The sequence below is a fragment of the Furipterus horrens genome, unplaced genomic scaffold, assembly GCF_987537825.1.
Source record: "Furipterus horrens unplaced genomic scaffold, mFurHor1.1.pri manual_scaffold_11, whole genome shotgun sequence".
NCBI classification, from domain to species: Eukaryota; Metazoa; Chordata; class Mammalia; order Chiroptera; family Furipteridae; genus Furipterus; species Furipterus horrens.
Genome location: NW_028327181.1, coordinates 83,824,897 through 83,851,074, shown reverse-complemented (window position 1 = coordinate 83,851,074; position 26,178 = coordinate 83,824,897). Strand labels below are relative to the sequence as shown.

Here is a 26,178-nt window from a genome sequence, read left to right as displayed (position 1 = left end):
TCTTTGTATTTAAAATGAAGGGACAAGAGTATTCCTCCTTTCTTTTTGAATGTGACATATGGTTACTTACCATTTTATTTGTAAGGATTCAAGCAACAAAAACTGGAGTAATTAAATTGTAATGTACAAGCTATAATCCACATTTATAATCAGAAGCTTAGGAAGTGATAAAACCAATGACTGGCTCCACTGAGTATATTCTCAAGAATACGTTTTTCCTCAATTAGTACATTAAAAACTAAATAGAAAATATTAAATACTATTTTATTATAAACCATATATATAGAAAAGAGAAAATACAATATACAATATAGCATTTAAAGAATAATAAAACTAATACTCATTAACTCACCTCTAAGTGGCAATGTTTTTAAATAGCAAAAACTTACATAAATGTTTTGGTTCATAAACGACTTTTAAGATATAAATTTATGTTAAAACTACATAAAGGACACTTCAATGTAACACTTTCCACCACTGCTCAGTAATACTATTAAATGAAAGAAAACCACTCTCCTGTAAATACTGAATAACAATTCCTATATTTAAAAGTTTCATTTAATATCTCACAGTATTCACATTCCAGTTGGCAGTTAAGTTGATCAAACAAAATGAGTATTTTTTACTGTTTTATCAAAGTCAACTCCATAAATTTGTAACATTATCATTTCAAGCATATGTTAAAACTGGTCTTACTTCTATTCACACAAAAGTAAAAGCTTTGGATAGAAGCCTTTTAAAATGGCCTGATTTTTTCTCTAGTGATTGACATAATTTGGTAATATTATACCACTTTATCATGTCTTCTATAATGAAAATTAGTATTTTATGTAAGGTTTGTATCTAAATTAAATGTAACTGTGTGTCTGGCTAAATGACATGGCATTGTACTAAAGCATTATAGGACAGTAGTGACAAACATATCTTTAAATATAGAATTTCTTTTTTCTTTGGAGGGGCCATAGTCTCAAACTCCAAAGCTTCTTTTAAATCAAGAATTGTATGACTTGATACACGTTTGGTTTAAAATGAAACAAGGATAATCTGAGCTTCATTCTTTCCAGCTGCAGTTCAAGAAAGTCTTCTTCAATTTAACTAATAAGAGGGCAAAAGATATTTCCTCAAAAAACAAAGGGCTGTCACAACAATTCTATCCCAACCGCGTCTTTTGTACATCCCTTCCCATTCCAACAGTGATGCTAACACTAGTCCTTGAAGAGCTACTCACCCAATGAAAGCCACCATCTGTTCCACTATGTGCTTGCTGAACGTTATTATAACGAAGATTTTCTGCAAAGCAAATACCAGTTTTAATATAAAATAATTAGTATTAATAAAATATTAAAATATTTCTCCCATCAAAATATATAAAATCACAATTCTGATAGTCTAAGAAAGCAAGGTGCTGCCTCTAATTGCAATTCAAAAATTCTTTATTAAAAAAAAAGTAACATGACTTGCTACCTACATTGTATTTTTAAAATGTTTTTCCTTAAGCACAGTTCTAGTCTTATTAGGATTTGTGACCAAGTCAGAGGGAAAAATATGAATCATGAAACCGAAGACTGGGTGGACATTCCACATGTTTTATGTATCTCAGAATGGTGAAGTCATAGGTTCCCATACAGTCCCCACCACCGAAATTAATGCTGATCAGACTGATGACAGGCATCCAGGCTAAACCTAATACAGAGGCTCTTGGAAGGACTGTACATCCGTTACAGGAAGTTCTTAATAGAAGGAAGTATGAAGGTTCCATTCTCAGATCCTGAATGAGCCTGGATGTTTAGGGTTAGGGTACAAACACAGGCATCAACAAGTTATTGAGAATCTTTATCAGACCTAAGTCATTTTCAGTTTGGTGTTATTGAGGTAGTCCCATCAATTAAAGATGTTGATACCTTACCTTACTTAAAAGTAAAAATGCCTTTAAGAGCTAAAAGCTAGTAAACATTCCCAATTCAATCGAATAAATGTTACAAAAAGTAGTTACTCTGGATAATATAAGGCATTATTAAGAGCTTTCAGGGAATACAAAAATGAGAATACTTCTTCAATGTCCTAGAGGTATTTCTAAATTTTTCTTTACACAATAGAAAGATGATAAGTAATATATATATAACTGTAAATGCCATTAATGGTAAAAACAATGTGATATAGAGGTTCAGAGAAAGGAAAGGTCACATAATTACAGACTCAAGGAGATAGTAAAGTTTAACTTTGAAAGGACTGTAAGGTAAACACAGCCCACCTCCTTGCACAACCACATCAAAATTACAACTAAACTATAGAACAACCATCACTCAGAACTGTCAGAAATCAAGTTAATGGAAGTCTGACAACTATGGAATTAAAGAAACCACACTCAACCAGACTGGTAGGAGGGGTGCAGACATGGAACCGGCTGGTCCCACACCCATGTGTGGTGGATACAAATTCGGGACGGATATCTTAGGAGTGAGGGATCCCCAGCCCCACACCAGGCCCCCGGGTGCCAGAAGGAGAAGAGAAAGAGCAAGAAACTGGACATCCATTTGAAGAAATAATGAGAGAAAACTTCCCTAATTTGGTGAAGGAAACATAACATGCAAGTCTAAGCGGCACAGAGTCCCAAACAAGATAGATGCAAAGAAGGCAGGCCCACTCCAAGACACATTATAATTAAAGTGCCAAAGGTTAAAGATAAAGAGAGAATCTTAAAAGCAGCAAGAGAGAAGCAGTGAGTAACCTACAAAAGGGTGCCTGTAAGACTATCAGCTGATTTCTCAAAAGAAACTCTGCAGGCTAGAAGGGTCTGGCAAGAAACATGTGAAGTCATGGAAAGTAGGGAACTACAGCTAAGATTGCTCTACCCAGCAAAGATATCATTTAGGATCGAAAGCAGATAAAGAGCTTCCCAGACAAAAAAAAAAACTAAAGGAGTTCATCATCACCAAACCATTATCATATGAAATGTTAAAGGGACTTATTTAAGAAAAAGTAGATCAAAACTATGAACAATAAAATGGCAATAAATACATATCTATCAATAATTGAATATACAAAACAAACTAAGCAAACAAGAACAGAGACAGAATCATGGATATTGAGAGGGTTTTGATGGTTGCCCGATGGGAGGGTGGTGTGGGGGAATGGTGAAGAGGTGAGGGAATTAAGAAGCACAAATAAGTAGTTACAGAATAGCCATGGGAGTATAGAAAATGGAGCAGCCAAAGAAATTATACACATGACCCATGGATATGAACAATGGTGTGCGGATTGCCTGAGGGAGTGAGGGGGTACTGGGCAGAGGGGGCAAATGGGAAAAAATTGGGACAACTGAAATAGCATAATCAATAAAAAAGAAAAAGAAAAAAGAAAAGGACTGATAATAACTGATTAAATATGAGTAATTTTAGATTCTCTCTCCAAATTCCTGTTTGTTAAATAATATAGCCTACGTAACCAAAGGGGAGGAAGGCAAATAAACAACAAGTGAGCCCTGGACGGGTAGCTCCGTTGTTCAGAGCGCTGTCCTTACGCGCCAAGGCTGAGGGTTCGATCCCCTGTCAGGGCACATACAAGAAACAACCAATGAATGTAACAATAAACGGATGCCTGTCTGTCTGTCTCTCCCTCCGCCTTCCTCTCTCTGTTTCTAAAAGCAATACATTTAAAAAATTTAAATAATTAACAGTTCAAAAAACTATCCATTCTACATCTCAGGACAGCAGCTAAAGCTTAGTTTTTTTAGGTAGAAGACAAAAGGCAATGGCAATTTCTTAATAAATGCCCTGATGTTAACAGACTTTGGCAGCTTCACAGTGTAAGGACATGTGTAACAAAATTAGACTAAAGAAAAGCTTGTAGTCCTTTTTGGTGTTTGTTACACATCTATTAATTTGAAAAAAATAGTCATGAAAAAAGCAAGCATATTGATATCACACACAAGATGACGATTTTACAAACAATGTTACATAAATGGTGTATGAAGATTATGAAGCTAATAAGACTATTATAGGTCATTTAGAAAGAGAAGTTTTAATACATGGGAGTCCCGTATCCATACTAAAAGCCAGTTACTTGGAGCTAGAAATCTTTTTTTAAAGGTTTATTTCTTCTCAACTGAGAGGGGAAAGAGAGAGAGAGAGAGGGAGGGAGAGAGAAACATCAATGTGAGAGAATAACACCAACTGGCTGCCTCCTGCATGTGCCCCAACAGGGGATCGAGCCCGCAACGCAGGCATGTGCCCTGACCAGGAATCATACCAGCGACCTTTTGGTTACAGGATGACGCTCCAGCCAACTACGCCACACTGGCCAGGGCAAGCTATGAATCTTTTACTAAGAGACAGAGCTAATGGTTTTGTCGCTCGGCGATCTTATGAACACAAACTTTCCCTTCCGCCCTTTCCTAACATTCAAAAATAAGCCAATGCTCAGAAAACTGCACAATTTGAGTGCTTAGAAACAAACCGAGACTTTCTTTTTCAAATGTAACAGCTTCAAAATTCATTGTTCTGGGCAAGACATAAGCGTGTCAGACATTTAAGAACGTAAGTCTCAGTACCATTCAGGCTGGAGGTCTGAGTGGGGGGATTCTACTAAATAAAGGCAGAGAAGCACTGAACAGCCCACTCGGCCGCGCGCAAAGAGGAAAAGGGGAAGGGGAGACACGGGTGTATGGAACTCCTGGTGACAGAGTGAACAAAGAGCCTTCCTGTAAAAGAAGGGTCCTTCCATGGTCAGAAGAATCGTAGACAGATTCACATATTAAATATTGACTGAGGGTCTACCACATGCCAGATGCTAGTCTAGGCAGAAGAACTCAATAAGAGACAAAAGTCTCTGCCCCCAGGGAGTTTCTATTCCTGTAGACCAGGGGGTGGTGGGGGGTGGGGGGGCAGAGAGGCAATAAACAGTGCACGTGACACGTCAGCTGTACGGTACGTGAGGTGTTATAATTAGCATGCTGACTTCTCACCTTCTTCACTGTTAATGTTTCTAAGGGTCCTTCCACAGGCAGAGGAGACTTCAACTCGTGGGAGGGGAAATTCTGATTTAACATTCTTGGGTGGGCTGATTTGACATTTTTAGGGGAGGTTTAACAGATAGCAAAATATCAATAAAAAATGACAATATTTATCGAGGAAAGCTGTCTAGTTTAAGCCGAGGGAAAAAAAGAGAACCAGAAGAGATGGGTTTACTATTAGATTACAGAGAAGCCTGTGTGCGGTGTCTCCCGTTATTTCAGAAACAGTTATAATGTTTATGTTACTCGTTACTATTGATTACCCAGGGCATGAGGAACGTTTGTGGCCCTGAGCTACGGCGGGGCGCGCGTCCCGTGACTCGCCTCGGGAAAGCGCGCCTCTGATACAACGGAGCGGCGCAAGCACACCCCATGTTCTCGGTGCAGTGAAGGAACTCACGTTCTTCCCTTTCAGAGACACAGATGCATTGGGGCTTTCTTTTTTTTCCTTACACACAGAAAAGGGGAATGAGCTTTAACTTTACAGAGTTTGGTTTGAATTCCTGGGCCTCAGGCAGGTATTTTATCTTTTCTGACACTTAGTTCCCCACCTACGAAATATTGATAATAACCACCTCACAAGGTTGTTCTGAGGTAGCCAATGCCAACCGCCTGGTGTAGGTCCTGATAAATAGTAGGCATCGAACAAATAATTTATAGTTAAGAAAACAAAACACTGGAAAAAACACTGAACTCGAAGCCAAAAGACTAGCATTCAAATTCCTGCTGTTCCTTACTCTTAGAAACTATTACTTATTAACCTCTGGAAGTTTGATAATTACAAAATGGGAGAAATACTTTCTCTATCCCAGGATTATAATGATTAAATCAGATGACATACACTAGGTGCTTTAAAGTTTTAAATACCATATATATATATATATATATATATATAAGCATTATTATAAATTAAAAAATATATACTGAGAATGTTTAAAAAATATACTATTTTTGACTTCTGTTAAGTTGCATACCCTATCACTAGAGGGTACTTTTAGCATAATAAATTTTACTATAATTTATAGAAGAGCACTACCTAAAGCAGCACGCATAAATTTATGGATTCCTACAGAAGTTGCTGTTATAAAGGGAATTAAAGAAATCTGTTGTTACTTTCAAAGGTCTCCCCAAAGCTAAATGATAGCTTCTCTCTTTCCTGAGGAAGAACTGAAAGATTACAGAATATATTATCTTCAGATACATTGCAAAATAATATATTACTCACCACAATATTTTATTATTTGAAAAATCCTGTTACGGTACAGTATTCCCTCACTTATTGCAGGTATTACATTCTAGACCCTCCTGCGAAGTAGGAACCTTACATTTATTCTACACTCTTAAACCTACATAACTTTAACAACATATGTATGCAGTACCGCAAAATCTCGCGATATAGCGAAAAATCCGTGATAAATAATTAAATATAATGTTTTTAAAAATCCCGCGGTACAGTGAGGCCGTGATAAGTGAACCGCGACATAGAGAGGGACTACTGTAATTTTAATCTTTATCAAAGAAACCAGCATTCCAATATTGAAGAACTCATATTCACTGAACCATATACTTAATATAAGTGGGAAAAAATATATTCCTTGAAGGGGGAAAAGAAAAACATATCCTTGAAATTTTGAGTGATTATCATGACAGGATAAACTCATCTCACATGTTGAAATCTAGTATTAGAAACTGGGCAGGTAGAAGCAGCTAAAAAATTTGTTTCCTTCTTCTCTTCTATAGAACTAGAGGTAGAAAGATGTTAAGAAGAAACCTGGAGACAGACCTGTATTTAATTATTAAGGAATTATACCAGGGCATAGACCTGACTCGCTGTTCTTGCCTTTAGTTTGGGGAAAGTCTCTCTTTGTAGCAACCCTCACTGATTATGAAGTTCTTTCCAGGTCAATTTTATTTTATTCTGGTGAGATTTGCCCTTAGAAGAAACTAATTCATATCACAGTCCTAGAAGCACATATCCATTTTTCCTCATTTAAGTTTTTTTTTAGTCTCTTTTCTTTCCTTCAGTCATACAGAATACACTAAAGACTGTTAAAAATGGCTTTGAAGACCAGCAGACTTTTCACTTCTCTAACCACAACCCACATCTTTTTGCCTCTTCAGAGACCCCTTTCTTCCCCATTCTCTCTGACACTAACATCTGTCTGGTTTTCTATGAAGAATACTGGTATCTTGAGAGGAAGTGCTATATTCAGTGTGTGAAAGAAAAGTAGAAGTAGTGAAAGGCAATATTCTCTCTGTTCATGGTCAGGAAAGATAAATTTTTTTTGGACTACATATGTGAAAATGATGTGCATTCGGTAGAAGTCCTGGATGAACAGTTTCACAAGGCAAAAAGTAAAAGAAAGAAAGAGACAAAGGAATGAAAGTAGAAAGAACGAAGGAAAGAAAACAAGGAGAACAATTTTCCAACAGGGACAGGAAAAATCTGCCCCCATTTCACTAACCTCTAAATGACATGGTTAAAAACCGAAGCAAGCTACCAACCAAAAGAAGCAGAACCGAATCTTAACAATTCAGCTTGGAATGAGCAAGGGAAAGATATTTCAGTGCCCTTTTTTTTTTAAATAATTTTTTTAAAAAGATTTTATTTATTTATATTTAAAGAGATGCGAAGGGAGGGAGAAAGAGAGGAAGAGAAACAGCAATGTGTGGTTGCCTCTTGTGTACCCCCAACCCGAGGGCCTGGCCTGCTACCCAGGCATGTGCTCTGGCTGGGAATTGAACCAGCGACCCTCTGGTTTGCAGCCTGGTTGGTGTTCAACCCACTGAGCCACACCAGCCAGGGCATATTTCAGTGCCCTTTAACAGATCATTATCATTACGCAGGAGATTAAGACGATATAATTACCTGAATATGCATTTTAATTATTGCTTTTCCAATCAAGGTTGCACCAAAGAAAGTCCAAAAAGGTACAAGAAAGTGTCCACATGTTATTCCAGCCAGATCAAATAGAGGATTTGGAATCTGCAAAATAAATAAATAAACAAACAAAAAAATAAATGGATCTTCCACATATAATTCCAAAACAGTTTAATTTTACCACTTACCAGTAAATCCTTCTGCATACTACAAAGAGCGGTATGGTTCCTTGATCAGTACTAGACTGTTCAGAAGTTTATGCAAAGATTCTAATGTGTCTATAAACTGGGTCTCACATTCATCTCAGGCTGTTGTTCAATCTGTTCAAAGCAAACCAGCTGTCCTTCTTCCTTGTATTACTTGTGGCTAATGCATCATAAATATACTTTTTATATCACATTAGAATTGGATATAGCTAATGGAGACACAGGAATTGAATACTCTTCATTGGATACTTGTCTATTTGGTAGCTATTTTCTAAGGTGAAGTATAAATGAGAAAAAGCCTTAAGATTATCTCACAAGTTACTAGGGTTTAAAAGTCTTTAGCCTGAAATATAATATTATCTAGAAAGTGCTCTCATCTACACAGGGCCAACATTCTTGTAAATTCACAAATATATTTATGGGTGGATGTACTTTTACTTCTCAACATAAAAAAATAACTCATTATTTGTATTTTATGACAGCCCAAGGTCGTGGGGCTGTGTGATACATTTTAGAAAGAAAAAATGTGGAAATACAAGAGCACTGATTCAGATGTTTTGAATATTCAGTCCCAGACAAAGAAGTGATTCACAACAAATACCTTTTCCAAATATTTCCACATTTCAAGACTGCTAAAAGATAATTTCATGTAAAAATGTAAAGAAACCACAAGCTCTTTTTGAGTGCTTCATCCATTTTTCTCCCATAGAAGTACTCTGTCCCTGTGGCTGTTGGCCAAACCATTTATAAGTCAATTAATTCATATAATGTCATTTTTGAACTTTCAAAGAAAGGCCTAGTTACTTAAAAAAATATTTGTCACATATGTCCTTTTAAAAACAGGATCATACTAAATTAGAATTCAAGTATTTTATCAGTAACACTTGTATTCAATAACTCAGTTTTGTTTTTCCCATCCAAATTCAAAGCCTTTATGCAATTTCATTTGTCTTACAACCACATAGTAACAGTATCATCTCACAGCCTTATAACTGTCATTTCTTATATATTTTCATGTGACCCTTACAACTCTGTGAATTACAATTTTTATCAGGCTCCACCTCACACAAAAGCGTGAACACCTAATCATCACACTTACGAACTAGAAAAGGACCCACATATATAATCTTAATCTTCACATCAGCCTTTGTAATGAATGCCTTATAGCTCCATTTTGAAAATTAAAAACCTAGAGTTCAAACAGAGTAACCTGACGGAAGTTACATAGCTAACTAAGAGTCAAAACTGGTTTAGGAACTCAAGTAAGCCTGACTCCAAAGCCAATTCTTTCCACTATAACACACTACAGCAGACCTGTAAATCACTCAGTTAAGATCAATACTGTGATAAAAGCACATGTGTATTTTAGAATATCTCTAGGATGTTGATATCAGGTGAGTATTTTGGCACCCAATGATCTCCTTTTTGGCCATTTGCTTTGCTAAGGGTGGGAAGAGGATACTCAAAGATGTATTAATGTTCTAGTATGTAATGGAGAAAATAGCTGTGTTAGTAGACAATAATTTTGTGTATTTTACTTATAATGCCAGCTTTTATCATATGAACTAGGTGCTCTAGTTATTCTGGCCAAACCCATCAGTGAACTACCAACAATTGTGTATAGGCAACCAAAGAAAACTTCAATCAGAATGCTCCATTTCAAATGTAATTGTTTTTATTATATTAGAAAATGACTGGGATAAATACTAACTCATCAGAGAACATCAATTTCACAAAACTGCAATTTGAGACATTAACTAAGTTAAAAATTTTTTTTCAACTACAGTTTATTTCCAATATTATTTCGCATTAGCTTCAGGTGTACAGCATAGTGAAGACATTATAACTAAGCTTCTGACATAAAGGGCTTCTTAGTCCACTGTAATCAAAGATGTCCTTAACTTTGCCACTGATGTTCCAATTATCCAACTAGGTGTTAATGTCATTTAAGACAAGTTTTATACAAATTCTTCTTTACAACTAATGCCTGAAACTTGGGAAGAAGAAGTCTACTTATCTATAACTCTGGAAAGAATGGAGTCATTGTTATCTGGTTAAATGCACTTCATTATAAATTCTTCATGGGCAGGATGGATTTTGTCTCTTTTGTTTTTAACTGAATCAAGCCACTTAGGCCTGAAGTCATCATGGCCTGATGAAATGCTTAAAAGTTAATACAGGAAATATGAACTTATCTAACAGAAGAAAGCTCATCTGATGAGTAAGATGAATGATTAATAAAGTTACATACCCCTTAAAAGTGACAGCATTGTTGTTCATTCAGGCATGTATCTTTAAAAATAAATTGAAACAAAATGTAAATCTACCATTTATTGGAATTTCTCACTTTTAATACAATTTACTTACTGAAGCACAGGCCAAAATTCCAAAAAATCCAACCTTCTGTACTAGATTCTGAACTGCCAGCTTAGCCCGAGAGGCAAAGTCCTATAAAAAAGGATATCAAAACATTAATGAAAAGTACAAGGAAGAAGGAAAGATGATTGCTCATAGTTTATAATATTAAATGTCTCACCATCTAAAAGCACTGATTCAATTAATGAGTAAGATGAGTTATTTTTTAAAATTACAGGTTGCCCTGGAAAACATGCAAATAAAATCTTGATAGACTATTAATTACATCCTTGATAAACTTGTACCAGATTTCAAGAATAAGCCAAAACACTGTTACTTTATTTTTTGGATCCTCTCTGGATTATCTAGGGATGAACAAAATGCTATAAACTAACCATGAACCAACTCATTCTTTTCAAAATATTGGCCTACCACATCTGTTTCTCTTCCCTTTTACAACTTGCCAGACTCACTCCCTGATTAATATCAGGGTAAGAAATCATATGATTTTTCAAGACAGCCGATGAAGACACCTGTGCTGATTACTAGCCAGAAGATGGAAAAGTTATGTGGTAATAACTAAGCGTTCATTATACTCAAAAGCAAAATAACTTCCTACATTTGCAAAGCTTGTGCTAGTTTTTATAAAATGTTTTCACAAATACTTCACTCAAGACTTTTAAAGAATCCTAGGGTGTAGACAGAGCAGATTCTTCAGACTCTGAAATCAGTGTTGTTTTTATTTCTCTGTTGCCATTTCTGATGCTGAAACATGCATTTGGCTGGTCAGTTTATTCCACTATTTTCTTCCTTCACATGCCGATGCTACAAGTATATATATGTATTTATTTTTCTTAAAAGTACCGATTTGAAATTTGACTATATTTCTTCTCTGACTTTGAAATGGTATATATTTCAATCAAAATTTTAAAATGTTAGCTACTGTGTAAATGTCTTTTTAAAAAGTGTTCACATCATAGAATCTCTTCCTCTCTCCTCAGTTTAGTACTCTAATAGGCAACAATTCTACAGAAAGGTCAGAATATTAAAAATATATATATAAAGAAAGTTCCTTCATAGAATAGGAAGAGGATTTAAAGCACTCCTATACACCACAATGGAAGCTGTGTATTCCTACTTGAAAAAACAAACAAAAGACCTTTAACAAATAATATGTAGAATAACCCTGTAAGTTACTACAACATTATAAGTATTAAAAATAATAATACCTTCCTCCTACTTATTTGTTGAGGATGGTGAGAAAATGAAAAGAATTAAACCAAAAGATATTAACAGTCAATTTAAACACTTTCAAGTTTAAGTATATAGGCTCCCAAAATTAATTATTAATTAATTCTACAGTGCAATTTTGTAATTTTACCATTTGTTTCCAAAGAGAGAATTTTTCTTTTGGGAATTAGCCTTATTTTTTCAGTAAGTCATTATTTTGGATTTAATATTTTTAAACAACTGAACTCCTGCAGTCAAGTCCACTTTCCATTTTCATTGAGATTTCTAACTGAAGATTTAATTTTTCTTCTTAAATTAACAACTGTGCATTAAGGGTAAAATACTGCTTTTATTGATTTAAAAACTGTTTAAGAATATATAATAAAATTTAGTTTTCCAAAATAACATATATTAAAAGAAATTATACTCTTATTTTGAATAATTTACACAATCCAAATTACTAAATTTGTAATTTATAAGAAGCACTAAACAAAAACTGGTAAGCCATAATGAAAAGATATTTTGAGATTTAAAAATATCAAACAATACTATTCGATTATGAACTAGTTATGAAATTTTCATTACTATAGCCTAAGAGTTAAAAATATAAATTCAGGAAAACCCTTCCTTTATAGCATTTAATATCTTCAAGGCAAATTCATTCTAATAAGAGGCAACATAGTACTCAATTGCTATAAAAAAAAGAAATAAAAACTAAACAAATTTTATTTTAAAGACAATACATTTTTTATAAATGTATTTTCCAAGTCAGACATATGTGGGAACATTTTTCTATCACAGGATTTATGTATTCTTCAATATATGAAATTATAGAAAATTAGATTGTTGCATGAAATAGTATAAACAAAATCAACAGTATTTAGAAGGTTTGGTGTTCTGTTTTCTTTTTTCTTTAATTCAATTACAGCTGACATATAATATTATAGGTGACCTGTTTCTTTTTATCTTAATTTCAAGACTTCAGAATCTTTTATTTATTTAAACCAGGTGACTATGTTAGTGCCATCATTTTAAATTGATGGTATTTGTTCTATTAGAGATAGACATACACTTAAATTGGAAAATAGGTATAATTATACCAATGAGCTTATACAAAAAATAATTAAACATTATGCAGATCACCTAATATACAAAATGATAAATGTATTTAAGCCTATAGAAGTTCAAAGTAAGGAGCCATTTTACTCCTTTGGGGCAGAATTTCTTTACTTAACAGAAATCATACAAGAACAAAGGAATATAGACTCCTTGTTTTTTCAGATACCTGGGTGCCCAACATCAATTATTCTTAACAATGGTTCAAGATTTTTTATTTGAGGGAAAAAGAGTTACTCTATCCAAATAAGTGAAAACTTCCCTTAACCTCATTTTTTAAATTATGTTTTAGCTGCCATATCTTACAAGGAACACAAGTTAAGTGCCTTTTAGTGGGGAGGTTTTACTTTTGAAAAAGGCCTGAACATCACATACTGAAAATGGATGTCATAAATCTTATTATGTGTTTAACACACACGCACACAGTGACCATGCTACTTTCGGTTCCTATAATTTATTTTCCACGTCTTTCACAATATTCTTAGAATTGAAATTACACTTATACATTAAACCACCCATGAACATTTATTCAGATTAAACTAATATGAAGTCTATATAACTCTTTTCATTACAAGAAACTAACAGCAGAATATGCAGCTCAAGGAAGTATTTTCTTGATGTTTTTTCCTTGTTAGTTAATTAAAACAAACTCAGGGAATCACTGCATTAGTATTTACACCAAATCTAAAATAATTTGCAATAGTAAAAGAGTTCATGTTTAGATTTCATAAACACAACCATATTTTGTTTTTATTTTAAACTTATTTCACTTTAAAGTCATATTTAAAATTTACTGATATGGCTTTAGAAGCTTTCTTACTATACTTTTGCTGAAACATTCTTGTGTATCTAAAATATTTTGCATGTAGTTGTGCTTTCCTTGTTTGCTGCTTTGTAGTTTTAAAACTTGTTTTTTTGTAAATAACTTGGTACCTTTTTCATTATTTGCATAATTTGACAACTTTTTCTTATGTTGATTTTAAAATGACATTCTGGGCATTGAAATATTTATATTTCCACTAGCTTTAAAATAGAGAGAATTGTACTGTGGGTATATTACTTGACAATAACCCCAAATAAACACTGTATACAAATACCCAAAACCAGCAAAACACTCCTCTTTTACTAAAGTTTAAAAGAGCCATTTCAAACAAAACTTGCTATTCTTTTTAGGCCATCAAATAAAACAAATGAGCCAAGAAAAAGTATGCACCAATAATAAAAAACAATATTTTAGAGGGAAAGTTTAACAAATTAGTATGCTAGGTATTCAATATTCAAATAAAATATAAAAGAAAATTAATATTTCATTTAAATAGTTTTGGTGTATTTGTGGGAACAATGTAGTAAGTTTAACTTGATTACTTCCTCAGTTGTTATTCTTCATTTTAAAAAAAAATCTGTGCAACTAAAACCAAATTCCTTTTAATAGTTTCATTTCTCTGGATTCTCATTTCACAACATTTACCTATTTCACAATTTAAGGGCCTGAGAGGAAAGTTTTGTTCTCTAGCTCTACTTAAATAAATAGCGCACATTTACAATGGGCTATCACATATCATTTTCCACTTTTTAAAAACAAACAAAACACAAGTAAATAAAGTGATCCTTCTTATTTCCACTGACAGTGATTGTGTATACAGCCAATCATGTTTCTGAAACTAAGAATGAGAGACACTAGGAATATTTTCCAATGACTACAAGAAGACACATGAAGAAAAGCTAAGTCCTTATCACTGAGATTTCAAGGAATCATCATCATCATCATCATCATCATCATCATCATCATTCTCACAAAGCCTTTAACTATGAATATTCTGCACTACTTTTGCTTCACATTTCTTTTTCCTAAGCAATACTATATATTTATGATTAAGGGAGAAGAGAAACTGTATTACCAATTATAATTGGCTTGCAAAATATCAATCTTTGAATCTAAAGATGTCAACTTGGATCTAAATATATGAAATAACATTTACTTTCAAATGGCAATAGTAAAGGGTTTCATTTTCATAAGTGACCACATGAAATTTCAAGATCTTTTTAAAGGAAGCAGAAAATTCCTATTTGGTTAACAGCTCATGTTTGTTGGAGTTAACCTTTTACTATCAATGTAATGGTAACTGTTCAACAATTTTATAAGTTATCTGCCTTCTTAACCCATTATATGTTAAAACTGTTGAAATACTCTTCTTGGGGTTGCTATTAACAGTGGCTCCACAGCCATTATTAAAAACCACAGAGAAACTGTTGCAGTAGTGATTCCTTGTGTATAAGGGAAATTTATGTTAAAATACATTGTATTTGTGAAGTTCTTTTGCCATCTAAAATAACTTGTTAGTGTGTCCTAGTCAATTATGTTGTGTCAAGCAAGTAAAACTCTTTTAACTAGAAATGGAGCTAAATAGTAAGAATGACTTAATGTTATAAGCTGTTTCAGCATTGTGAACAATCACTCTGAAACATTAATGCTATTAAGATCCCAATAACCACATAATGATTTTCTAAGATGAAATCATATTCCACATAGTAAATTACAGGGTACAATTATTTCTCATCTTCATGGAAAGTGCAATGAAACATAACTCATAAATTTTAAATATTTCTCCCCTTAAAACAGACTAAAATGTGTCTTAATTATAATTTTCTGCCCATTTTCAGGGCTATTTATGAATTATTTTCATATAAAAATATAGAACATTAATTGATTCAATTCAAAGTGATCAAAATACTTTTATTGTTGACCTTCTCAACAGTATCATTTATTTAACTATGTTTAAATATTGCTTATTTGAATGCTTTCCGAAATGAAGCATGTTTTCAAAAGAGTTCTACATCACCTATTCTGTTCTTGAATTATTATGAACTCAAACACACTTATGAGATGAAGATTATTAGGAAATAAACTCTAGGATAATAACAAAGAAAAGTAGGGATATTAACTTGATAAAATTAAGTGATTATTAAAAATTTTTAATTTAGTACTGAAAGGATGCTGGATTACAAATGCACAAACATTTACCAGAAAGTAGTAATCAGGACAGGGTGGTGCAACTCTGTCTGAAATGAACTGTTTTTAATCCAACTTATGGCTTTTATATTATTAAATCAGAGATCATTAATAGAACTTAAATAAATTAAAAATTAGGGCAAATTCTGTAATAGTGTAAATAGAATACATCACATAAACACATTTACAAAAAGCAGAGCAAAGGAATTTTATTCTGAAAATAACTTGGAAATTTAGAAGTTTTAAAAAGAGATTACAAAATTCTGAATCAGGAGGATTAAGAAGTCACTTCTTCCCACGAACAAACCAAATCTACAGCTGCATATTGAACAATTACCTCTGAAAGAAATCCAGAAACTAGCTGAGTGATTCCTAGTATGATGTTCTGGATTTTGGTGGCTGCCACCCAGAGGACATATCCCTTGACAGCCTGGCTCTGGTGGCCAGTGGGGCTTGGGTTCATGGCTTCAAACAGAGTAAGTCTTAGCTGGCTATTCCCCCAGGGTTTAGTGCAGAGAGAGTAAACAGAAATGGCCATGTTCCAGTCTTCCCCTGAAATGGGTATATTTGCATTTTTTTAAAATTTGATGCCTGAAGATCGATGTTCCCATCAGACTGCATCTAGGTGCTGAGTCAGTCCCTTTGGGACACTGACAGGTCTCAGCTCGCCCTTAACTATTGGAGAGACACTAAGAGCAAAGGCAACAGACAACAGATAATCACAAAGGACTGAGGGACAACCAAGAGCTAGGGCAGGGGCGAATGATAAGGTTCATCTCCTCCGGGAGGCCACTCCTTAAGAGTGGGAGAGGTAGCTCTTTTTCTAATGTAAGGAAGCCAACACAGAGAGTGACAGAAAATGAAGAAACAAAGGAATACATTTCAAAGGGGAAAAAAAAAAGAGAGAGAGAGAGAAGGCCTCAGAAAAAGACCTTAATGAAATAAAGATAAGTGATGTACTTGACAGTTCAAAATAATGGTCATAAACATGCTCACTGAGGTCAGGAGAACAGCATGAACAAAGTAAGGATTTCAAGAGAGCCAGAAAATAGAAGGACGTCCCATACAGGAGTCACAGAGGTGAAGATGACAATAACTGAGCTGGAAAACTCAACAGAGGGGTTCAACAACAGACTTGATAAAGCAGAATAAAGAATCAGCAAACGTGAAGGCAGGGCAGTAAAAATCCTCCCATTAAAGGAGCAGAAAGAAAAAAGAATTAAAACTACTGAAGCTATGCTTGTCTGTACGTCTGTCTGACCAACTGTGGAGGTGGGGTGCTTCCCTGGAAGGGAGGGGGATGGAGTGCATCTTTCCTTAGGTCCCTCATCGGCTGGCTTATGGGACAACATTAAGGGAACATATATCTACATTATAGGAATCCCAGGGAAAAGGAGACGGGGAAGAAACGTTATTTGCAGAAATAATGGCTGAAAAGAGTCATCCAGATTCAGGAAGCCCAGAATTCCAAAAAAGATAAATCTCAAGAGACCCACAGCAGGCCACATTATAATCAGATTGTTAAAAGTTAAAGACAAGGAGAGAATCTTAAAGGCAGCAAGAAAAAAACATGTTATGATGCTACATACAAGGGATGCCCATAAGATGACAAGTGAATTTTTCAACAGAAGTATTGAAGGCCAGGAGGGAGTGGCAGAAATATATTTAAAGTACCGAAAGAAAATAACAGCCAACCAAAAATACTCTATCTAGCAAAGTTGTGCTTCAGAATCAAAGGAGAAATAGTTTTCCAGATAAGCAAAATCTGAAGGAGTTTAGCCCTCACCAGCCTCACAAGAAATGTTTAAGCTGAAACAAAAGGGCACTAACTAGTAATACAAAAACATCTGAAAGTATAAACCTCATTGCTGAAGATAAATGTATAGTTAATTTCAGAATAAGCTAATGCTGTGAAGGTGGTGCGTTAATCATTTATGAAGTCAGTATGAAGTGTAAAAGACAAAAGAAGTAAAAATAATTATAACTACAATAATTTGTTAATGGGTAGACAAAATAAAAAGATGTAAACTATGACATCAAAAACATAACAATGTAAGCCCTGGCTGCTGTGGCTCAGTGGATTGAGCGTCGACCTGAGAACCAAGTGTCGCTGGTTCGATTCCCAGTCAGGGCACATGACTAGGTTCCACGTCAGGTCCCCCGTTGGGGGCATGACTGAGAGGCAACCACACAGTGATGTTTCTCTCCCTCTCTTTCTCCTTTCCCCTCTCTCTTAAAAATAAACAAATAATTTTAAAAGAACATAACAATGTAGAGCTTTAGAATGTATCTGAACATAAGTTGCTATAAACTTAAGAGACCGTTATAAAGATAAGCTATATAGAATCTTGGGGAAATAAAAGCCCAAAGTAATAGATATGGAGAACAGATTGTTGGTTGCAAGTGGCAGGGAAATGGGGGGTGGGCAAAATGGGCAAAGGTGGTCAAAAGGTACAAATTTCCAGTTATAAGACAAGTAAGCTTTAGGGGTGTGATGTATAGTATATTGACTGTAGTTAACAATACTGTATTGTATATTTGAAAGTTGCTAAGGGAGGAGATCTTAATAGCTCCCATCACAAGAAAACAAAATTACAACTGTGTGGTGATAGACATTAACAAAAAATCATGGTAATCATTTTTCAATATATATGTAGGTCAAATCATTATGTTGTATATCTAAAACTCATGCAATGTTATATGTCAATTATATCTCAATTTCAAAAAAATAGCAGTTAAAAATAACAAGGAACTAATGGTACAAACTAGTTCACAGATGTGGCTAAATCACGACTGTAAATGACAAAAATGAGAAATCTATGTACTCCAATGTGTAATAAGCAAACAGTTGTCTTACTTCTTCATATCCTGGCCAGTATATTAACTTCTTAGAGAGTTAAAGACAATGATTATAAAAAGAGTATTGGGGTTCTCTGGGTAGAAGAGTCTATTGTTTGCCTTTGTCACCTTCTAAAAATGGGACTATGGTTTTCTTTTCTCTGGCACATTAAAAATAAAATAGAATGAAAAAGCAACCAAAGAAATGGGAGAAGATATTTGCAAATGATATTTCCCACAAGGGGTTAATATCCAAACTATATAAAGAACTTCTACGACTCAACAACAACAGCAAAACCCAAACAACCTGATTAAAAAACGGGTGGAGGGTCTGAATAGACGTTTTTCCAAGGAAAACATATAGACAGCAAATAAGCACATGAGAAGATGTCCAACATCACTAATTATCAGGGAAATCAAAACACCAAAGAGATATCACCTTACACCAGTTTGAATAGCTATTACAAAAAAAGACAAGAAATAATAAGTGTTGGAAAATTCCAGTCAAGGTGCAGGCAAAGGTAAACAAACGTTGGCTTCCTGCACAACTACAGAGAAAATTACAACTAGCCTACAAAACAAAAACCACCCAGAACCTACAGGAAATTGAACATTATGGTAGTCTGACAACCAAGGATTTAAAGAAGCCACATTCACCCAGATGGGTAGGAGATGCAGAGACGCAGATAGAGGTGGAGCCATGGGAGTGGCATGGAGAAGCAGCGGAACAGACAGTCCCACATTCATGTGTGGTAGATAAAAATAGGGAGGGACACCTTGGGACCAAGGGAACCCAGTCCCAAACCAGACCAGCCAGCAGCCCAGGGTTCCAGTGCGAGGAAGATAAATTCCCATGATTTCTGGCTGTAAAAACCAGTGGGGGTTGGGGCAGTGGAAGAAACTGCTAGATTAGCAGGAGACTACTCTTAAAGGCCCCGCACAGACTTAGGACTTATACCGACCTACCCGCTCTGGGATTCAGCACCAGGGCAACAGCTGGAAGGACACCAGTGACATACAGGGAGAAAGTTAAGTGACTGTAAACAGGGTGAGCACTGGGAGACAGCTTCCTCCCAGGCAAACCTCCAGAAGCCAGACAGTGGCACTGTCCCCTCTCCAAGCCCTCCCTCCACACAGAGCCACAAAGTAGTGAAATGGGTTGCCCCACCCTGGTGATCACCTAAGGCTCCACCCCATACAATTTACAGATCTGCTCTTCTATAATAGGCCATGCTACTAAGACAGGGAGTTAAAGCAGCTCTACCTAATACACAGAAAAAAGCACAGTGAGGCTGCCAAATTGAGAAGACGAAGAAATATGGCCCAAAAGAAAGAACAGAACAAAACACCAGAAAAAGAATTAAACAAAATGGAGACAGTCAACCTATCAGATGCAGAGTTCAAAACACTGGTTATCAGGATGCTCAAAGAACCCATGAAGCATGGCAACAGCATAAAAAAGACGCAGACAGAAATGAAGATTACATTAAGTGAAACAAACAAAAAAATCTACAGGGAACCAACAGTAGAGAGGATGAAACTGTGAATCAAATAAATGATTTGGAACATAAGGAAGAAAAAAAGCATTCAGTCTGAAAAGAAAGAAGAAAAAAGAATTTTAAAAAATGAGGATAGAATAAGAAGCGTCTGAGACATCTCCAAACATACCAATATCCGAATCATACAGATGTTAGAAGAAGAGTAAGAGCAAGAAATTGAAAACTTATTTGAAAAAATAATGAAAGAAAACTTCCCTAATTTGGTGAGGGAAACAGACATATAAGGCCAGGAAGCACAGAGAATGACAAACAAGTTGGACCCAAAGAGACCACACCAAGACACATCATAGTTAAAATGCCAAAGGTTAAAGATAAAGAGAGACTCTTAAAGGCAGCAAGAGAAAAGAAGAGAGTTACCTGCAAAGAAGTTCCCATAAGACTATCAGCTGATTTCTCAAAAGAAACTTTGCAGGCTAGAAGGGACTGGGAAGAAGTATTCAAAGTAATGAAAGGCAAGGACCTACAACCAAGACTACTCTATCCAGCAAAGCTATCATTTAGAATGGAAGAGCAGGTAAAGTGCTTCCCAGACAAGGTAAAGCTAAAGAAGTTCATCATCACCAAGCCCTTATTACATGAAATGTTAAAGGGACTTATTTAAGAAAAAGAACTATGAACATTAAAATGGCAACAAACTCACAACTATCAACAACTGAATCTACAAAAAACAAACCAAGCAAATGACCAGAACAGGAACAGAATCATAGATATGGAGATCAACTGGGAGGGGGAGAGGGAGAATGGGGGAAAGGTAGTGGGTTAAGAAGTATAAATTGGTAGGTACAAAATAGACAAGAGGAAGTTAAGAATTGTATAGGAAATGTGAAACCGAAGAACTTATATGCGCAAACTATGGACATGAGCTAAGCGGCCAGGGTGTGGGGGTGAGGGGTTGTTGCTGCAGGGAATTGGGGAACTCGGAAGACTGGGGCAAAGAGGAGAAAACTGGGACAACTGTAATAGCATAATCAATAAAATATATTAAAAAATAAATGTTGGAGAAGATGTGGAGAAAAAGGAACCCTTGTACACTATTGATTAAAATGTAAATTGATGCAGCCACTATGGAAAAAACAATATGGAAGTGCCTCAGAGCTTAATAGATCTACCATACGATCCCACAATTCTTTTTCTGAGTATTTATCCAAAAAATATGAAAACGCTAATTCAAAAAGGTGTATGTACCCCTATGTTTAGTGCAACACTATTTACAATAGCAAAGATATGAAAACAACTGAACTGTCCAGCGATGGATAACAGAATAAAGAAGATATGGCATATATACACAATGGACTGGTACTCAGCCATAAAAAAGATAAAATATTGCCATTTGCAATAACATGGACAGATCTTGAGGTAGTAATAGGCTATGTGAAATAAGTCAGAAGAAAAAGGACAAAAAATGTGATTTCACTCACGTGGAATACAAAAGAAAAAAGTAACACATGAACAAACAAAACAAACAAAAACAAATTCACAGATATAGACAACAGATTGTGATTGCCAGAGGGGAAGGGCGTAGGGCAAAATGGATAAAGAGGTTTAAATATATGGTGATAGAGGAAAACTAGACTTTTTGCTGGTGAGCATGCTACCGTGTATACAGATAGTAAATTATGTTGTACGCCTGAAAATTACATAATGTTATTAACCAAAGTTACCTCAATAAAAAGTTTAAAAAATAAATTAAATAGAACATAAAATAAAGACTGTCTTTTCTCTTTCTAAAAAGGGAAAAGATTCTATATAAAAATATAAAAATCTGATCATACATCAATCAAAATCAGTAAGGCATGTTTAAAAATAAACACAAGGAAAGATCTTGCAAATTCCCTGAAATGTAAGAAACACTTATTTCGGCAGCTAGCTAAATTTAACAAGTACTAAAGAAACCAGATCCATCTAGAAATCTGGACAGAAAACTTCAGATTTTGTTCCTGTTCATATTCATATATTTCTATTATTTAGTGCAGTTTTATTAGGCTGCATATTGTGAAAATATAGTATGTTACAAATGGTATGTTTTTTAATAAGTAGAATAAAAATGTGAGATCAATATATGATAGAAGTAAATACTGTTTCATGAAACATTTTTTTTTTAGTCACACATGCATGAACTCTGCATTGTTAAATATAATCAATGTATTTTGTATTATGGAATACAGTAAAAATAAAGACCTCAAAGTCACTGACGTAAAAGCAGTTGTGCCTGTAGTAGTCTCTACAGCATTTCCTCCACATAAAACCTTTCAAAAATTACATAATAATGGTAAGATTTTCCACATAAAAGTATACGTAAGGAATATATAATCTGTAAACTACACACATTTCAGAGAGTTGTGCTCAAAATAAGAGACTATCAGTTGTATCTGGGTCAAAATCAGGATTAAATGGATGTCTGCATTTAATGATGTATTTGTTATCAAATATACTCTGGGGGAGGGCAGTAAAAACATTCTTTTAACTAAGGCACAACAAATACACAGTAAGGTATACAAATCTAAAATATACGTCTTGATGAAACTTTACGAGGAACACACCCATGTAACTACCACCAAGACCCAGACATAGAACATTACCAGAGCCCCAGAAGCCCCACTGGGGGCACTCCCGGTAATTACTCCTTCCCCCAAAATGCACACTGTCATTGACTTGCATTGCCACAGATGTAGCGTGCCTATTTTTGAACTTTACATAAATGGAATTAAACAGCAGGTCCTCTTTTATGTCTGGATTCTGTGGCTCCACGTTATGTCCACGTGATTCATCCATGCTTATGGCACGTAGCAATTATGAATTTCTTGCTGTTGCTGTATAGTATTCCACTGTATGAATATGCCACAATTTACTTACTCTACTGTTGGTGAACATTAGGGTTGCTTCCAGTTTGGGGCTATTATGCACAGTGCTGCTATGAACATTCTCATCCAAGTCTTTTGGCACATCTTTCTGTTAGGCATACATTTTCACATGGACGTGCTGTATCATAGAGTATCTGTATGTTTAACTTTAGTAGATAGTGCCAAACATTTTTCAAAAGTGATTGTGACATAGATAACTCTTAATATTGCTTCCATGTTGCCAATTAATAATAAATTTCAACTGAAAAAATCTAAAGGAATTTCCTCTGCTACAGATGGTATTCACGGGTAACCTTGATAACTCAAAACACATGAAAATTAAGAAAATTCAAACATGCAAACAAGAGGAAAAGAAAAGCTTTAACTATTTTAAATACCAAGTTATAAAAAAACAATTTATATGTTTTTTTTTTGTTCACAGAATTGTAGAAGGCATAATCTTTTCTGAAAACCAGAATTCTTATTTAAGAGCTATTAAATTCAACGAGATAAAGCTGGTAACTACTATACGCAAGGTAATTAAAATACAAAGATGAGGACACCGTGGTCCAACTGTTACAGAAACAGGGGAGTCGAAAAACAAACCCCAGAGTTTGCGGCTGGGAGATAGGGAGCAGGAAGCAGCTTTCAGGATGCCCTTGCATGCCTGGAGCTAGTGGCTGGATACATTGTTGCAAAGATCCGCTTCACTTCCAAGACTCAGGAAGATGGGAGGGATCTTGGACTGTGGGCTGCTACAGAAGAAGCAGACAGAGCCTACGTGGGTTCTGTGAATGATCAGAACTGTTTGCAACACCCACTGCGTGAGAGGACGCAGGGGGAGAGGAGGCAGGGTGGAAGAGGGAAGGAGCTGCGGACATTTTGGGCTGGCTCTGGCTCTAGGAGGCTCTCTCTCAGGCTCTCTCTGGCCCTCACGCCCTCACTCTCTGGCTCTTGTGGGCTCCCTCCATCTGGCTTGGAGAAGGGATCTCCAGGCGGCTTTAAGAAGAGGCTCTTGCCAGGTGGTTTTGAGAAGGAGAGGAGATCCACGTGGTTTGCAGGAAGAAGGCAGTTTGCAAGGAGGCTGAGAATCAGGCGGTCCTGCATTGAGAGCTGGAGGGCACCACAGCACAGAAAGGACCTCCCCAATCAGAACTGAGTGATTGGCAGCTACTGGTAAAGCTGAACTGTGCCTAGGAAGTGGGGAAACGGTGTTTCTGACTTCCGTAAGACTGGCCAGGTCTGGGAGGGGGAGGCAAGACTTTGTGTAAATAAACAATTCTTTTTCTTTTCACCAAACTCTGGTATTCAGAGTTATGATTCTGGCGGCGGGCAATCGGGCCCCTAACTAAACAGCCCGTGGGTTCTGTTTCAATCGGAGCAGCCCAGGGGTTCTGTTACACAACCACTCATTCATCAACCATTTATCTTGTGTTTATTACACGCCAAACACGATCGCAGGAGCAGGGGATACAACAGCGAATCAAACTGGTAACAACCTAGACACTCATGCAGAGGAGAGAAAAACTGTAAAATGGGGTGGCTGGGAAGGCGTAGTTTTTAAATAGGATGGTCAGAGAAGGCCTGACAGAAAAGGTGACATTTGATTAAAATCCTAAAGGAGGTGAGGGAATAAGCCGGGCTAAGAATTTAGTGAAAGAGGGTTACAGCCAGTTTTTTCCCTTGAGAGAGAAATAAATAACCTAGTGTGTGCGCGCAGGCGGTGGGCTGCGCTGGTAGGGAGAAGGGGTGAGGGATGAGGAAGAGCTCAGGAAACCTACAAGGCAAGGGAGAGCATGAAAAACAAACAAAAAAAGGAACGTGCTCACAGATACAACACAAACACCAATTGTACAGAACCCCTGTGACATCAAAATTATGATAGAGCACAGATTACACTGTCTTCAAACTTCTCCAAGCCACTTTCTCCATCTTTTCTATAAGACGGTGCTAATACCTATCACCATGATAAGTAAGAGACAAAACTGATTATGGGACAAAATCGTTTAGAGTGAAGTTATAGTACCTACTGTCAAAAGATTAAAAAGCCTGAGAGCAAATAAAATAAAATACCTTGTCAGAATTTTTTTAAAAAGATTTTATTTATTTATTTTCAGAAAGAGGGGAAAGGAGAAAGAAAGAGAGGGAGAGAAACATCCATGCGTGTGAGAGAGAAACAACTGGCCGCCTCTTGCAGGCCCGGCAACCCAGGCATGTGCCCTGACCGGGAATCAAACCAGCGACCTTTCAGTTTGCAGGCCGGCACTCAACCCACTGAGCCACACCAGCCAGGGCCAGAATTTTATTTTTTAATATGAATTTTCTTTTAATCCTTACCTGATTTGAGAGAGAGAGAGGGAGAGAGAGAGAGGCAGAGAGGGAGAAACATAGATCAATTGCCTCCCATATGCACCCCAACCAGGACTGAATCTGCAACCTAGGTATGTGCCCTGCCCCAGGATTGAACCCTCAATCTTTCAGTGTACAGAAACACTCCAACCAACTGAGCTAACCAGCCAGGGTTTGTTTTTAATATCAAAAGGAGAAAAGCAACATGTAATATCAAGGGAGGAAGTAAGTTATAAAGAAGGAAGGAAGGAAGGAAGGAAGGAAGGAAGGAAGGAAGGAAGGAAGGAAGAAAAAAAGGAAGGAAGGAAGGAAGGAAAGGATATGCTTTAAGAATTGATAGTTTATCAAATCTGCCTTGCAGTGCCACCAATTAGTTTACTAAACCTTCCATCACAAGAGGGTAGAAATGGATGGGATTATTATTCCTGAAAGCCAGTTCTGTATTTAAAATTTTTATTTTTCAATTATAGTTTACATTCCGTATTATTTTGTATTAGTTTCAGGTATACAGCATAATGGTCAGATAGTCACATACTTTGCAAAGTGTTCCTAAATTCTTGTTCTTAATCAACATATTCTTGTCTCCAGGAAAAAAAAGAGGAAAATTTTAGTTATTTATGCCAGTAATGGTCATCTCACTATAATCTTAAAACTCATAAATAATCTATTGAATATAAAATATCTTTTGGGTACTCTAGAAGGAAAGAAGATATGGAAAAAGTAAGGTTTTAGGAGGCTTTCTCAGGGCTGATCATCAATATTTGTTAACATTTTCAGATAAAA

At 35.8% G+C, this 26,178-nt stretch overlaps 1 protein-coding gene across 4 annotated transcripts in view; it reads right to left on the bottom strand.

The window, feature by feature from the left end:
- VMP1 (vacuole membrane protein 1) overlaps window positions 1–26,178 on the bottom strand; it is a 115,002-nt gene that overhangs the window by 19,928 nt on the left and 68,896 nt on the right. For all 4 annotated transcript variants that reach the window (XM_090292605.1, XM_090292607.1, XM_090292609.1 and 1 more), the window contains exons 8-10: window positions 10,466–10,546; window positions 7,881–7,997; window positions 1,229–1,290 (exon numbers count right to left, since the gene is read on the bottom strand). In XM_090292605.1, coding sequence (XP_090148731.1) covers window positions 1,229–1,290; window positions 7,881–7,997; window positions 10,466–10,546 — 260 coding nt within the window. The remainder of the gene's footprint in view (window positions 1–1,228; window positions 1,291–7,880; window positions 7,998–10,465; window positions 10,547–26,178) is intronic.